General features: G+C 43.8%; 1 protein-coding gene across 2 annotated transcripts in view; it reads left to right on the top strand.

Moving 5' to 3' along the window:
* Positions 1–4,673: 4,673 nt before the first annotated feature.
* slc44a5b (solute carrier family 44 member 5b) overlaps positions 4,674–16,538 on the top strand; it is a gene marked incomplete at both ends in the record, with an annotated part of 28,385 nt that continues 16,520 nt past the window's right edge. For both annotated transcript variants that reach the window (XM_083671174.1, XM_083671175.1), the window contains 2 exons: positions 4,674–4,710; positions 14,402–14,450. In XM_083671174.1, coding sequence (XP_083527300.1) covers positions 4,674–4,710; positions 14,402–14,450 — 86 coding nt within the window. The remainder of the gene's footprint in view (positions 4,711–14,401; positions 14,451–16,538) is intronic.

Below are 16,538 nucleotides of genomic sequence, written 5' to 3'. Positions count from 1 at the left end.
TAATCTAGTCTGGAGCTGCTGGGAAATGGGAATCAGTCTTTTTTTAGCCGCCCTCTGAGTTTATCGTCACCCTATTCAGTTTTGAATTCAGCTTTGATCTTCCAGTGTCATTATCATAGTATGATGATTCTTACTTTAGAAGTTAGTTACTGTATGTGGCAGTGGCAGACGAAGTTCTTTTTTTTTTTTCACAATACATTCAGTCAGCCTTTTGCCATATGCAAATTCAGGGCAGGTATACTTGAGATGTACGGTAATGGAGCAGTGTGTGGAATATTCAGGTCAATTCTCTTCTATTATTCTGGCCCAGATTTTCATCATTGCACTAATTAAGATAATTGGCATGGGATTAGGATAATTAATCATAATCAGATGCAGTCATTCATCTTTTATGTCTACTATGTTCTTTTAATCTTACAGGACATTTAGTGTTGTTATATATCAGATATCATACAATGATATATGCATAATTCAAATGAATTTATCACTGCATTTATTACCTTGTGACTGATGGTAGAGGGTGAGGGGTGGGCCTTCTGGATGTTGTAAATAATTTGTCAAATAGGAGAGGTTAACAGAGGGTAACAGAAGAGCTGGAGCAGTGCCAGGAAAAGGGTGACAAATAGGCCTACTGCACTATAGCTAGTCCAGGCTTTTATGTGAGAAAATGTGGTCATACCTAACAAACAGGCAGCCACAAGGAAGGACAATGTCATGTCAGTGTTGTCTAAAAGACTATAACTTGAATAGAGAGGATTTTTAGCTCTATAAAAGTAGTAGGGATATTTTCAGTTTGCCGGTTTGAAGGTCTTCCAAGGCCACATAAACATGCATCATGCGGGGAAATCAGGAGGACAAAATCATGCTTTGGGCGTATTGATCTAAAATGGGTTCCATACCTAGCGCTGTCTGTCCATTGGGCATTCTGCTCACATTTCCCTGATGGGGTCACAGGGCTAGAGTGCTGTTTACGCTGTGAAGTAGAAGATGAAAAAGCTCTCTCTCTCTCTCTCTCTCTCTCTCTCTCTCTCTTTCTCTCTCTCTCTCTTTCTCTCTCTCTCTCTCTCTCTCTCTCTCTCTCTAACCATGTTTGTTTTCACAGCATGAAAACATAATTTTGCATATAGATGATTCTTCGACCAACATCCCTAACAAAATACACCGAAGAGTTTTTGATCGCCAACGATAGCAAACTATTTACATGATATTTGACGCGGGACAGGTCATTGGCTTGTCTGCACTGTTGAGGAGAGTGCCGTATACAAAATACAAGGAGATCATTTTGTTATTGTAGTGACTTTGCTTGGATGGATTAGATTGCTATTCCCAAGTGTTTTCCACGGGCGGCATCCTTAATTAGATAGTTCCCTAAGGTATTGTGGATTTCAGAACGGAGCTTTGGGGACCTCAATGACAGAAAGGAAGCAAATGCTGTCGGTGGAACAAAACCTATTTTTAATTAACTAGACTCCTTTTTTGTGAAATGACAGACGGCTGGCTGGCTATGCTGTGCCAGACACAATACAGAAGAGAAATAGGCAGCTTCTCATGCATCTGTTTGGTAATCCAATTACTTTTTTTCTCTCAGACACTCCTTTGTCCAGTGTGTGAAGTGTCATCTATATGACAATGAGCAATCACGTTGTGGCTACTGATCGACGTATTTAATTACTTTTGGCCAAACTTATCCAATGTGAGTTGTTTCAACTTTTCAGATGGCAGCTCCAGATGATGACTTGTAACTTTACAGCATGTGTCAGTGTCACCGCAGTGCCTGTGTGTTCAGTGAAAATCATATTTTTACTTGATATGGATACACACCAGAATTTAGGAACCAGATTACACCTACATACAGGGAGAAAGGCAATGTGCAGATGACAACAACACAAACTATAAAGGCTGAGGGAGGAAGCAGTGCAATGGATAAAGCAGCTGAATGTTAATGTATTCTAGACAGATGCTGGGCAGGAGATTTAACTCTGTTTCCTCCTGGGTCGGAGAGCTGCTCCTGAATACGTCTAAAACCCTTAACAAGAGACTCCCCCAGTAGGTACCTTGGGGAAGATATACCTGAGCTAGCTTTCTCTTTCTCTATAGCTCATTGTCCAATTCATACAGTACACAGCTTCACGCTGGAGATGAATAGTGCATACTCTTAACCTTTGAGGAAATCTGCCTCATGTCAGCTCAATAGTAACTTATTCCATGGAAGTCTTCCTTGGAAATTATCGATGCAAATGACTTTTCTCGGATGGACACTGTCTTTTAAAACATTCTCCCAGGATTGTTTTGTTAATAAAATTATCTCACAATGTGCTTTGCTCATTTAAAAAAAAAAATTGTTGCAGGGGTGCTGGCAATGCCTAACAAATGCTATTAAATCACATCCCTCTGTCGTTGTGGGACTTGTTAGGTTTCAATTATAGGAAGTCAATGGGGTCGATTGCAACTATAGCTCCTTATTATCCACTGAGCAGAAACAACAGAGATAGTGTCGCGTGACTCTGTCCTCCTGCCTCTGATTGTTAACTCACTTCACTTCTAAAATTGCAAATGGGAAACTGCATCGGGGTGAAATTGTTTCACCAATTGTTTCAGCGAACATTATAGGTAGAGAGAATACTCCTCTTTGGACCCTGAGAAGGAAGAGAACACCAATACCCAGCCACATCAGTGTGTCATGTTCTGCATCTCGATTATATAAATAACAAGCTATTGCTTGTCCTTCATTTTTATTGGATATGGATCAAATGGGCTGACAGCTATTGGCAAAGTGTCACTCTGGGAAATTGAGTGATTCTTGTTAATCAGGCTGTTTCCATCTGGCTAATGCAACTCTTATATCTTCTGATTAAATTGTATGGCAAAACACACTATATGTAATACATCATGTTAAATATATGAATAAGACAGATAAACAATGTACAGAGTTAGGTCTACTGCAGCTTAGCACATTGGAGGCATCAGTAAGGGTTATGGTAGACTTGATGTAATTGGTGGTAAATTAACCACTGAAATATCATAATACTAACTAACATAATACTAATAGCTACAGAACTATGCAAGATTGACTGTCAAATATACTGCAGAATCTGAGACATCCAACTCCCCTTTCGCCTTTGCTCCACACAGTAAGCTTCGTAGTTTCAGTGCAGTAAATCACCATATGATCTGCCTGAGGGAAGTCAATCCCTTTTTAATGATTGCCCTTCGGCAATTTGAGATCTCTAAATGGTTTTCATCGACAACAGCATTGTTGATGTCAAGTACATCGACTGCACAAAATCTGAAATCTCACCAGCCTCTGGGGTTTATTAAGCCATTATTGGAAATTATTTAAGTCATTTAAAGGAGCAATCTGCAATTGGTACTTATATTTTTTTTACTTTTAAATTAAGAATATTTAACCACTGATTCTTGAATAATATAACTTAGAAATGCCTCATGAGCTGAGTTCAACTGTCTTACCCCATCAGAACCCACAATATAAGCTTGCAGAAGCTTGAATTGTTTGCTGTGTGTCTTGTCTCCTAAGTTTGATCCCTAGTCAAGGACTTACGTTTTCCTTTGTACCGTACTGTACCTATTTTGATCTATACCATAATTTCCTCATTTTGCCTCATCTCTGCTTCTGGGTCCTTGAGAGTGGTTATATTTCTCGTGAGCCCGCTTTGTTGTTGTTTGAATTACCGATTGCCCCTTTAAACAATGATTATGATCATTATGATGGAATTGACACATACTTATTCCTCTTAGCTAATTTTCAAGTAGGCTTTAGACATCACTGGGATTCCAGAACTCTAGCCTCTGCTGCCACTTCCTGGTCACACTATTCACTGTAGGTCTTTGGTGTGTGTGTGTGTGTGTGTGTGTGTGTGTGTGTGTGTGTGTGTGTGTGTGTGTGTGTGTGTGTGTGTGTGTGTGTGTGTGTGCTTTTCCCATTTTGGTTTAGGTTACAATACACTGACATCCATGAATGAAAACTCTGTCCAGGACAGAGAGACATGAGGTAGCTGTACCATCCCAAGAAGCCCTGCAGAGGACAGTGTTCCCCCATGAAGGGTTCATGTATCAAGGGATGCCGCACTATGAGGAAGTGATAAGTGATTGAAGGAAAGCTAAAGTGTGTCATGTGTTAATTGCAACTGTTGATAAATGCTGTAAATGCCATTTAATACTAACCTGCTTTTCATATGATATATAGGAGACAACATAAAATGTCAATTAAGCCATCTATATACATGGTAATTGCATTGTAATTACAAACACAACTAATGCACTGTAGCCTATGTCATATTTGCAACATGTACTAATGAACTCACAATGGAGGTTTACTTCAACTTCATTGTGTAAAACAAAGCAAGAATTTAGAGGGGCCAGTGGGTTAAACACACTTGTACAATGTGAGGTGAAGTACATGTGAATATCATTACCATTTGTGCCAAGGTGTCAGTGTGCGTCCCCTTTAAGAGTGCTTTTTCTCACACATTTGATGACGCTCTCTCGTGCTGTAAACACGGCTGACGCTCAGCTGCGTGGCCAAGACAGCTCCAAGCCAAGGGCTCGAGGTACAGTATTTACGTACATTGGGCCATCAAAACGCTGTTCGCATCTCAAGCCTCATATGCAATCTCAAAAACAAAGACGGTGCAGAATCTCCTGTCTGAGGTGCAATGGCTAGGAAGACGGACATTCCCCCTTCGTACTATGGTGAGTCGCCACATTCGCCGTCCTTTATTGTCGTAAGTTCTTTCTTCAAGACGATATAACAAAGGGGTAGGCTACAGCGGTATGCAGCGAATGGTATTTTGACTTAATAGCACTGATTTAGAATGTACCCGTAACTATCATCGACGCAGGATACATTGTAACCGTATGACAGCGTTATTTCTTGGAAACCGTTACTTTCTGACAAAGCTGGACAAAGTGGATTAGCCTATGAATGAGGGGTATCGAAATACAGCATATTTAGTCAGGTCATTATCAAATTTAAATGCTCCCGATGTATTTTGTATGTATGACATTATGTATGGTTACACTGTAATCAAATCAAAGTGAAGCCACTGGCTACAAACCATTGTTTGTAGCGCTATCAAGGCTGAGATTGTTTACAATGCAGCTCATGAGGGTATGTTTTCTCAGGGTGAACAATAGATGACGGTATCAAATGTATTTGTTTTGGTAAGCTAAAATAGTCAATTCCACCTGAAAAGACAAGGAAAACAATGTCCGCTGTCCAATGTCAAAGACAAAGGAATGATTGTCCCTAAATGACTGTTGGGCATATGGATATTATCACAGGGCAGACTGTCGTTTCTGTCCATTACGTTTTCCTCTTTGTTATGTTACGAACATGATATAATCCTGTTGTTGAGCCAGATGCCACTGAGACCGCATTATAACAGTGTTATAAGGCGTTAAAAGGTCTCATAAGCAGTTATAACAGAGAGTATTTCATTCAGATTAAGTGAAACAAAAGAACAATAGACCTATTACATGCAGCAGTAGGCATATGCCAACTCCAGCACTCCAGTACATATGTCAGCTCTTGCCTATTCTGTTGTTATTACATCTTCTGTGTCATTTTCATGATCATTGGATGGCTTTGACCCCTATTATGATCAATCATTATAATGAGGGTCAAACAGTCCATATTGTTGCTGAATTAGTCACATATGTAGTGTGTCAGCTAGCCCTGTCCAAGCTTGTCTTTGTATTTATCTCGTTTACTATTCAGTCTGAGCCTCAACTGTCATTGAGTGGTACAGTACTGTACTGTAGCTATTTGTCATTGAGGGACATGGTCAGTAGTCAGTATGTTGCTTTATGGGACAGCTGCATTGTCTTTCATCAATCTCCCTACACACTGACCCTGACTGTCACTCAATTCCCATGTCTCCAGGTCCCTGCCAATCATATGCTTGTAGCTTGTCAGCCGGAGTTTGGGATTCACTGCGGGAACTCAACTCTCTCTTTCTCTCCTATCTCCAGAGACTCTTAACCCCCCTCACTCAGGATATACAACCTACTCCTTAAGATGACATTGTGATGAAGCAGAGTTGGAGATGATGCTGTACAGCTTTTGATGAATGTACAGAGTTTGATGAATCATGTATTATGTTCATGGTACAGATGAACTGAAACATGTCCTGGGAGTTTGACTTTAGTCATTGTCCACTGGTAATTCTGTGTTAATATAAATAATACTGCACATTTGGGCACACTGATGCAAGTTCCTCCATCTGAACTGAACCCAAGGCCCTGTGTCTTTAAATGCAGGATCAGTTGGAGACTTAGCCAGTGGAGCATGGGATGGAGTTATGCTGACTCTCCATGTTCAGGTCAGCTGCTCTGTCCAAATGGCCTCTCTCTCTGGTGCTGTTGCTCAGTCAGCTAGCCTGTCCAAATGGCCTTTCTCAGGCAACTCAGGGCTGTCAGGCAAAGATGGAAGGGGCAAAATCTCCTTCGTCCTCTCCAACCTCCACAGCAAGTGGAAATGGGTGATAATAAAACTATTAAATACACTGCACACACACACACACACACACACACACACACACACACACACACACACACACACACACACACACACACACACACACACACACACACAGAGACTACTAATGCTTCTTAGACAGTATACTATGCAATGTTCAATCAGTCATAAAAGTCAAAAAGTACTTAATAATCACTCTGTGACATGTTTCGTAAGTGACAATTTAGATAGAGTAGAAAGTGTTGAGCTTGGCACACTGTTAATTAACAAATTTCCCACATGGTCGGCTTTTCTTAGTATTGCATTTTAACACACAGGCAATGCAGAGGCCACCAGAGAGCTAAGAAGGCTTTGGTTTAGAATCAAAGACTCTTCTCACAGCTCCTGCTTGTCAAATTGCAGTCAGGGGAGGTCGAAATGGCTCATCTTTTCACACAGGAATAGGTGACATAATGGGCTTTTTAAGTGCCTCAGTCCTGTGCAACTACTCCTTAAAGATGAAGACTGATGTGAGCTATGTGGTACTCCTACACACTTTCACTTACTCTCCAGGGGAGTCTGGTGGAGGCAGAAATCAGAGGATTGCCTCATTGTAATGCATGGATGGGCGTGTGTTTGATACCATTCCTCATTCCATTCCATGCATTACAATGAGCCTGTCCTCCGATTTCTGCCTCCACCAGCCTCCCCTGGTTCATACTCATTAGTTTTAATGAGGTTATGTTTTACTGCTGTGAAATGTCATGGTGCTTTTTAGGCCTTAACAGTGCCAGATACCACGTTGCCCAGTTGTTTGACTCAGGTTATAGGAATAGGTATTCACACTAATGACAGACTGAGTCAGAGTAAATACTTCCACAGTCTCTCTTCATGCTGAGTCAAACATGGGCCTGTATTTGTTTGACCTTGTGCAAATTGGACAGAGGGAGCTCTTATTATTGGCTACATGCATGTATCATTGTGTCAGGCGACAACACAGAGACAATACAGTCTGTGTTTGACCGGGAAGCTAACTGACAGTGGCAATGATTTATTAAACACAACCCAGAGACACACTCTGGCGAAATGAGTGAGGGAGGGAGTTACATTCAGCACGTGTAGGAAAACAAGCTGTGGGTCTATGTTTATTTGAGTCTCTTTGACGCTGGCACTTTGACTTGGGATGAGCATACTGTGCTGAATGATGAAGGTATATATAAAACCAGATGGATCATTATCCGAAGATGAAAGGACCCACAGCGCGCTGCTGCAGCATTATGCACACTGCACAAGCAGGCCTGCGGAGGTGAGGGCCTTGCGTAACACCTCTGGGATGTGCTGAGTTGCACCAAAGCCTCGAAACTGATCTGAATTAAAAGTGTGGAGAGAAGCAGAGCTTATGCGAATCCCCAGCCCTGAGGATAGAGCAGCAGGGCATTATTAACATTGACCACATTAGGAGGCTGGCCTTCCCTCAAGGCCCAAAAACAAATTGTACTGTCACTTAATCAATGAAGTTAACTAACTCTGATTGCTCTGGGTCCTCTAACACCCACTGCAACCTCCATCAAATTGGCAACAGAGTGACATTAGAGAGCTCTGCCTGACATTGAAGCACCACTGTATTAGGGAGAAGATGAACTCTAAAATACATTACCTGGCCAGGAATAACAGTGTGTGTGTGTGTGTGTGTGTGTGTGTGTGTGTGTGTGTGTGTGTGTGTGTGTGTGTGTGTGTGTGTGTGTGCGCGCGCGCGCGTGCGTGCGTGCATGCGTGTGTCAAGCATTTACTGTAAGCTGAGTCACTTGTTCTGCACATTAGAAAAGACACTGCAGGTTACTAGAGACAATAAACAGGCATCCTTCCCTCAGCTCTGTCTATAAATCCCAATAAATCCAAACCAAAGCCAGTTGAGCCTGTCACTGATCCACCACAAGAGGCTTGTTTCACAGGAACGCGGGGCTCTCACTGACATGTCTTGGGGGGCCTGCATTTCCCGGCTATCATACCCTGCTATTTCACAGTAGTGTCCAAGGTCACGTTCCCCCAAGACTGCCCCTCTCTGCCTCTCTGCCTGCAGCAGACTGGCTGTCAGACTCTGACACTCTGAAATGCTAACCCCTACCCCTCCAAACCTCCCCTGGGAGAGCCCACCCCGTACCCTGCCTGTCCCCTACAGTGTGGATGTCAGCACCATGTCTTCACCACGCTGGAAACATGGCCTTTAAATAGGTTTACTGTTCATGTGCACTCAGGGAGAGTCGACGGCAGACATGCCAGAAACACCTAGACTGTGTGTTAATGGCAGAGGATCTTCTGGGGCACTCTGAGTAAGGCGCAACGTTTTAAATCTGGAGTTTGTGATTTAAGTCTGTACTGGATTTTGAAGTTATCGAGTTGTGGCCTTGTTGAGGGAGTGAGAGAGAGAAAAAAGAAAGGGATAATCAGAGAGACAGAGAGAGAGTTTGGGGTGGGGGGGGGTTGTTGAAAGAGAATGTGTGTGTGTGTGTGTGTGTGTGCGTGTGCATGTGTGTGTGTGTGTGTGTGTGTGTGTGTGTGTGTGTGTGTGTGTGTGTTTGTTCACATCCATAATTGACTGAAATAATTCAGTCATCTGGAGCTTTTCAACTGCTTTGATTTCTTGTGAGATGGATTCCTAATTCCCTCTCTGGTTTGGACCAGGCAGGGAGAGTGGGTAGTCTGATCAGTATTCTGCACCCAGTGGGTGTAAGGTTCAGAGAGGTTTTAAGGCCACATTCACTGCCTGTGTGTGTGTTGTGTGTGTGTGGCAGGGTTTACTGCCATCTGACTCAGTACTGAAGCTTCAGCTGTAGAGTTCTGTCCTAAAGACCCGCACTCTTGACCCTCTTTCAGACACTCGTACTATCAGGGCCTCAATAGCTTTCATCTCCATGGTTACCGTCCACTAAGCCAGGTTGTGATGAGAAGTAACTGTATGAGAGAATAGACAGAAATCTTAGACCAGAATATAGACCAGAGAAACTTAGACGACCCTCAAATAAATGCTACCGCAGCTGATTTTCTCTGTGCATCTGCAGAAGACAATCATTCATAAAATATGAATGAAAATACACAGCTCCCTAAGGTACTGTATGCAGACGTTGCATTCCAAAGTCGTGAAATGCATAATGTTTAAGATAAGACCATGTCAAATGCGTAGCCTAAATGCTAATGGGGGTGCAGATACAAAGGTGACGAGCACTTGATCCCCCCTCTCATTCCCTCACAGTCTAAATGTGTTTGTGAATCGGCAGAGTGACAAACCTCAACCAAACAGGGTCTCAGACCCAACCCAGGCGCTGCACCTGCAGTCTTCGAGCCGTTAGCCTGGCCTTGGTATGAAAGAGGCTTGTGTTAACATAGTGCAGTCTGAGGACACTGGCGCCTGTGTCTGCCTGTGTTACTGGGTCTGTGTACGGGATGTGTTTATGGAGAGAAGTTGGGAAAGGCGGAGGAGTGGAGAGAGAGAGAGAGAGAGAGAGAGAGAGAGAGAGAGAGAGAGAGAGAGGAGGGGAAAGGGAAAATGTTCCCAACATAGCCTATCGCCATAAGGAGGTATTCAACCTCGGACTGTACTGCCCTTGTGCTCTTTATTCATCCTGTATCATGGCAGGGGGGCCTCCTCTCCTCTCCATCCCTGTACCAAGCCCCTTCAGCCCCATCACAGCCCTCTAGCAAGGACATCCAGTCCTCACAATGATAATGACACAGCCCAGTACCCTAGGGCTCTGAAAGGAACCTTGCCTAGTACAGCTTTTGTTAGCAACACATTTAGGCTCTCGGAGCCTCTGCTTTACCTCCTATATGCTGCTCTCATGTGGAGGCGGACCAAGAATCGACTGTCTGTACCTATGAATTGATGAATGGCCCAGAATGAGCCAGATAGAGGTGAATCAGTTTGGGGCAGTAAATGTCCTCATAACTCCTGAGGAGAAGTATCCACTATTACAGCCATCTCTATCAGGCGGGTTGCCGTTACAATACAGGAGAGATAACTGCACAATTTTTCTTCCCCAAAAAAATGTGAAATACAACCCGTTGAAAAACACCTTTCAAAGCGACTTTCCCCTGAAGTGCTGAGCTTTATCACTCTATGCTGGGCTGTTACATTTGGCACTCTTCCAGCACAGGCGTTGTGAAGTAGTTCCCCACCACTCAATCGTGAGTTTTTGAAACTGCCTGACTGAATTGAAGATCTTTAAGCTGAGGCAGTCCTCTTGGTATCTTGAGAGGACATTGATTGTTAACCATTTATTGATTGGAATCTCTGGAGTGAAAAGCTAATTTGACCACCATCGATCTGTTAACGCTGCGAATTTGCTTGCTGTAGTAGATCAACCCATAGTACTGTTGCTATGGCAGACAGTGGATGTAAATGGGATTGAAGAGAGAGGATTACTGGCAAAGCCCTCTGAACCTGATGTGTAATTCCATACCCAGTCCGGCCTCAGGGGAGTTATGATTACAAGAGTTTAATGCCATAGCTGATTAAACCCCTATTGTTTTTCTCCCCCATAAATGGCAAATGCTGGACATGTGGGATTTGCTTGGCCATGTATTGTTGTATTGTATTGTTACTGTATTTGCTGGGTTAAACAATGGCTATTATAACTCTTCACTGCAGCACATATCACACTTACATATTAGGAATGATTCAACTATTGTGCATCCATTTAGCTAAAGCCATCTGGTCACACTTTGCATTAAGTTGCCCCCATACCTGTGAAGTAACTCTGTAATTACACAAGTAACAACATTGTATTAACGCGCTGTTGCATAACACATTGGTAATCTCTTAACTAATTGCATCCTAAATACACACATTAAACATGTTTGCTCATCATATCTGTTTATGCACTCAACTCACACCCTCAACACTTCCCTCTCGTCTTAGGCCGACAGTACATTATCGTCTTAGGCCGACAGTACATTATCGCCTCAAAGTGAGATGTGCTACAGTAGCACACAGACGGGAGAGGAGCCTATCAGGCAGCAGAGCTAACAGGGTGACGTCAACTGCCACATTATGCCTCGCAGGCATTTTCCAAATGTTGTGGTCCAGCCTGACCCCAGTACACACCCACTCCTCTCACCGCTCTGGCTCTCTGCAGTGAAGTCTAAACAGTCATCAACTCATGCCAGGCCAGCTGGTGGGCCCCAGCGCTACTGATGAATGTCAGACCCCCTGCTGGGGCCCTGGCATTGAACGGAAATCTGTTTTGTGAGGAAGAGTTAAAGGACATTTTAAGCCTTCTGGGAGGAGGAATAGGCAGGCTGCTGCGGTAGTGAGCAAGTACAGTAATAAAGCCAAGCAATTACATCGCAGATTTTGCCTGATAATCAAATCCTGGTTCAGCTTACAGTACATTTGAGGTGAGAATCTAGTTGGATACTTGCCAGTATGCACTATTGTACATGCCCTAAAATATTCATGCGCTGTGGTTAAAACTGCCCTTTTTAATTAACGTGTCCTGCCAGCAACCAACAGTACAGTACAGTATATCGACAACTCCCACCCCCCTTCCCCACCACCACTGTTCTGTGCTCTCAACAACAAGCTGGTGACGGCACTCACACCCTTCCTGTTGGCCCAGGGACCAGGATCCCTCTTGGTTCTTCTGTTGAACATGTTGGCAGGCCTCTCAAGCTCCACCCAGACTTAGAGATCTCTGAGGTCTCTCTGAGGGCTCCCCGTACAGCGTCCTCCTGCTGCCCCTCGCTGCTGCTCAGTCTGTCCTCTCACCATTGCCTTCCATTCATCTCTGCGTGATTCATCTGCCTCCATATGGACCAAATTGCTTTCTCAAGGAATCAGGGAGTGCTTTAAAATATTCACGCGCAAATACACAAGAAGGATTTTTTTTGTCCATTTATATTCTGCCTGCATGTATCCCAGTCCAACAGAAACCCAGCTCACTCCAGGCAGCTGAGGCTCTAATTAGCTCTCTGATATGAGTTAATGTGAAGCAACCTGCCGGCCGCAGGTTTGTAGAAACATCCACTGGGATATAAAGCAACTTAAGGCAACTAATGATGCATCAACGGGTAGCAGATTTCTATTAGTACATTATGCGCAACTGCTGACACAGATTCAACCCATCCCTTACTGCACCAGGCATGCTCTCAATTTCGGTCGTTAAGCCAAAGGTTAGAAGAAGTGTGCCTGAATCCTCTTTGCCATACACTATTTCTTCCCCGGTAACTTGATTTTGATTGGCTTTGGACTTTGATAAAGTAGTCCCATCCTGACACTCATTTCAGGCACGTAAGGAGAGCTAACATCTGTCGGTGGCTTCCAGATGCTCAGGTGATTAAGATGGTATTTAAGGACAGAGCTATTACCCGACTGCTGTTGTCATCATAAAATAACATTGTTGTCATTATGACCTTTATGACCTGGACAACATGGAAGGCTACAGCCACACAGCAGTGAAAGGCAGTTATATCATTGATAGTTCATTATCATAAATGCACGTCCATGTCTCAAACATATAGGTGTTTGCCTCAATGAAGTAAATGTGGAAAGGAGTGAATAAAACCTCCATTCCCTCTCAGAGCGTGTGCTCTCTCCTTACCTGAGCTTCAAGGCCGGGGCTCTCTCCCTCTGCCTTCTGCACCTGGTGCAGTGTTACTGTGTCCTTGGCTGAGAGATTCTGACATTCAACCTAGAAAATGTCCACTCTCTCTTTATATATTAATATATAACCACAATACAACGACATTGCAGAACTTTTTAGAGGATAACCAAACAATACTGTACTTACAATTAATATGTTGAACACAAGGGCACTTCGCTCAGTAGGTTGGAGCCAGCGTTGTGTATTCAATTCCCATGGGGTCGATGGACACTTTAGAACTAATTCGCAATCCGAATCTGAGACCATTACTGAATATTGGGGCACTGAGACAATTATTTACAACGGAATTGATTCAAATCACAGAGCCATGTTCATGGACATCACAGCAGTGCCATGCCTCTCACTCTAGCTCCACCTCAGCCAATGACACACACTGATTCATAAGAGCCTGTGGGAGAAGGCCAAGTGCGGAGTACAGTGTCCTCATCCTCCATGTTTTCACTCTGAGCCTGCCAAGTGGGCTGTATCTCCCAGAGCAGAACCAGCCTTAGAGACAGGCAGATGGGAGATAGGCCCACTCATGCTGCCCCTGTGTCTGCCCCAGCTGCTCTGAGAAATTACACTCTGTGCGATGATTAATGTGCTCTCAGGAACAGTTCTTACTTCCACTCCCCCCCCCCCCCAACACACACACACACACACACACACACACACACACACACACTTGCGCTCTGAGCGCGCACACACACACACACACACACACACACACACACACACACACACACACACACACACACACACACACACACACACACACAACCAGAAGATAGGGTCGGTATCTTCTGGGAATATGGAGGGTTCTTGCAACATTGTAGCATTTACAGGGTCAAGTGGGGATTCCTTTGCTGTGTGACCCAGATAAGATAAGGTCTCTTGATTTATGACTCCCTGAATGCTCTTTTTCAAACATTGTTTTCCTGTTATCTATAGTAGCTTGGCAAGCTTGGCATGTAAGCTCCTGGCACTGACAAGTTGAGAGACGCTGTGAAATGACCTAGTTATTGTGTGTCCTGGCTGGGCAGTGGGATGTTATGTTTATTGCAGGACCAGATACAATGTTATGTCTCTCATTGATCACTGTAAACATTATGCTGCTTAAGGGCAGTTTGAACTCTGCACTGGGCGTATTCTGATCATCAAGAGATTAACTATGGATTTTTATTTCCAGTATCTCTGTGCTAGTGTGAAGCAGATGTATTTCATGTCCAAAAGTCAATCTCTTGGTTTCTCTTATGTAACCATGCAATCATCTGCCTCTCTTTTCCAGGTGAGCCACGCAAGTTTGACCCGAGCTTCAGAGGACCCATCCATAACAGGTACTGTATCCAGACTCCTCCCCCCAACTTCCCTCATGTGTACTTTTGGCTGTTGGAAATATGTTTTGCGTAGTACTTGAATATGTATGAGGAGCATGTCCACAAGGAGGCAGACATCTGACTGCTTATTCATCTGGGTTATATTGTTTACAACAGTTAAGATCCATACTCTCCACACCCGAGAATGTAATCATTTCATAACTTTAAATGCATTTTAAACCAACCCGGACTAAGCCTGAGTCCTTGATTTAATTTCCCTCCATATCCTGGAATGATATTGATGTCACGTATTGTATAAGCTTTTTTTGCCCGTCTCTCTCTGCTGTGGCGTGGATAGATTGATCATTTGTCAGGGAGTGTTGATGGAGAGTGAGGCTGAGTGCTGGCAGCTCTCTTCACTACATCACACAGATCAATGGCCATTAGTCACACGGGTGGCTGGAGTTAGCCCAATGACACACATTATTAACCAGCCAGAGTGCCCTCTGAACAGCACTAACACAGCAGTTACACAGCAGTGCCCAGATATCTCATGGAGGGAGGGAGGGAGGGAGGGAGGGAGGGAGGGAGGGAGGGAGGGAGCCAATGAATAGTAATGTCGTCTCTCTCCTCTCCACCTATTCACATTCAACCTGACAGATTCCTTGCCATCTGATTCTTGCCCTTCCCCTACCTGGGCCTTATATAATACAGACCTTATTGGTTTGGTTTTATTGGGTCTGTAAATTAGACAATGTCATGTAATAGACAATATAGACATGTAATAAAACATGTAATAAAATAAACAACTGTAATAAAGCAAACGACCCTACTATTGCCATAGTACAGTATGCCTTACCTTATTTTGTGGTTCACTCATTTTGAGGTAATACTGTGTCTTATCTCTACTGCATGGCTATACAGTACAGTCTATGTTATTGGCTAGTTTCACAGGCTGCTACCGTACAAGGCAGGATATGTTGTTTGTGATGTGAGCTGCTAATTTCCCCTCGGGGACCATTACCTATCTATCTATCTATCTATCTATCTATCTAGGAAGGGCATGTTTCAGTCCTCCAGAGCCTCTTTAGCCCAGCCCCTCCAGCCCATTTCACTCCTACAGCTGTGTGGACTCAATGGAGCCACTTTGAGGTTTCTGAGGCTCAGATGCTTTTTAAATGAGAACTGGGAGATGAGAAGTCACTCTCCAATCGGAGCTCAGGCTCACCACCTAAATGAAGACCATATCTGCGATATCGAACAGTCCTCAGAGGAGAAGGGAAATGGACACCAACAGTAGCTGTCTAACTAATGGAGCCTGTCCTAATAATAACTAATATGCCATTTAGCTGACACTTTTATCCAAAGCGACTTACATTGCAGTGAGTGGAAACATTTTTCAGTATATATGGTCCCAACAGGAATCGAACCATTGTTAGTGGCATGCTCTACCAACTGAGCCACAGAGGACACAATTGTATATATCACAAACCTGCCGCACACACATACACATACACATGCACATGCACATGCACATGCACATGCACATGCACATGCACATGCACATACAGATACACATACACATACACATACACATACACATACACATACACATACACATACACATGTCCAGGTAAGTTAAAAAGCTGCCGCATCAAACTGAAATCCCTGTTGGCTCCCCCCCCAGACCGTGAGAAACTTTCCTTTGTGTGTAAATCCATTATCTCTGCCTCTCTCTGAACCGTCTTCCTGTTAACACTCATTATGTGAAGGAGACAGGCTGTCAGTGACACACCAGAATGGCACCCACGCTATTCAGTGGCACGTTCGTCAGCACCACCATGGCTCCCCCAGTCAGCCCTACAAATATAACGCTCTGACACACAGCTTCACATAGCTCTCAGCACCTCGCTTGCAGCACTTAGAGTACTCAAAGCAACACACACACACAGCAGGGGAAAGGAGCTTGTTACAGCCATGGCTTTGATTCAAATGTGGAGTGAGATCTGAGGAGATCTAAGGTTTTGGAGTTTGGCCAGGTTCAGAATCAGAAAAGGTTTGGACTCAAACCAGTTTTAGCAGTCAGGCTGGGTTTGCTTCTCCAAGATA

Source organism: Argentina silus, assembly GCF_951799395.1.
Source record: "Argentina silus genome assembly, chromosome: 6".
In the NCBI taxonomy this organism is placed as follows: Eukaryota; Metazoa; Chordata; class Actinopteri; order Argentiniformes; family Argentinidae; genus Argentina; species Argentina silus.
This window is presented reverse-complemented; position numbering and strand designations above follow the sequence as displayed.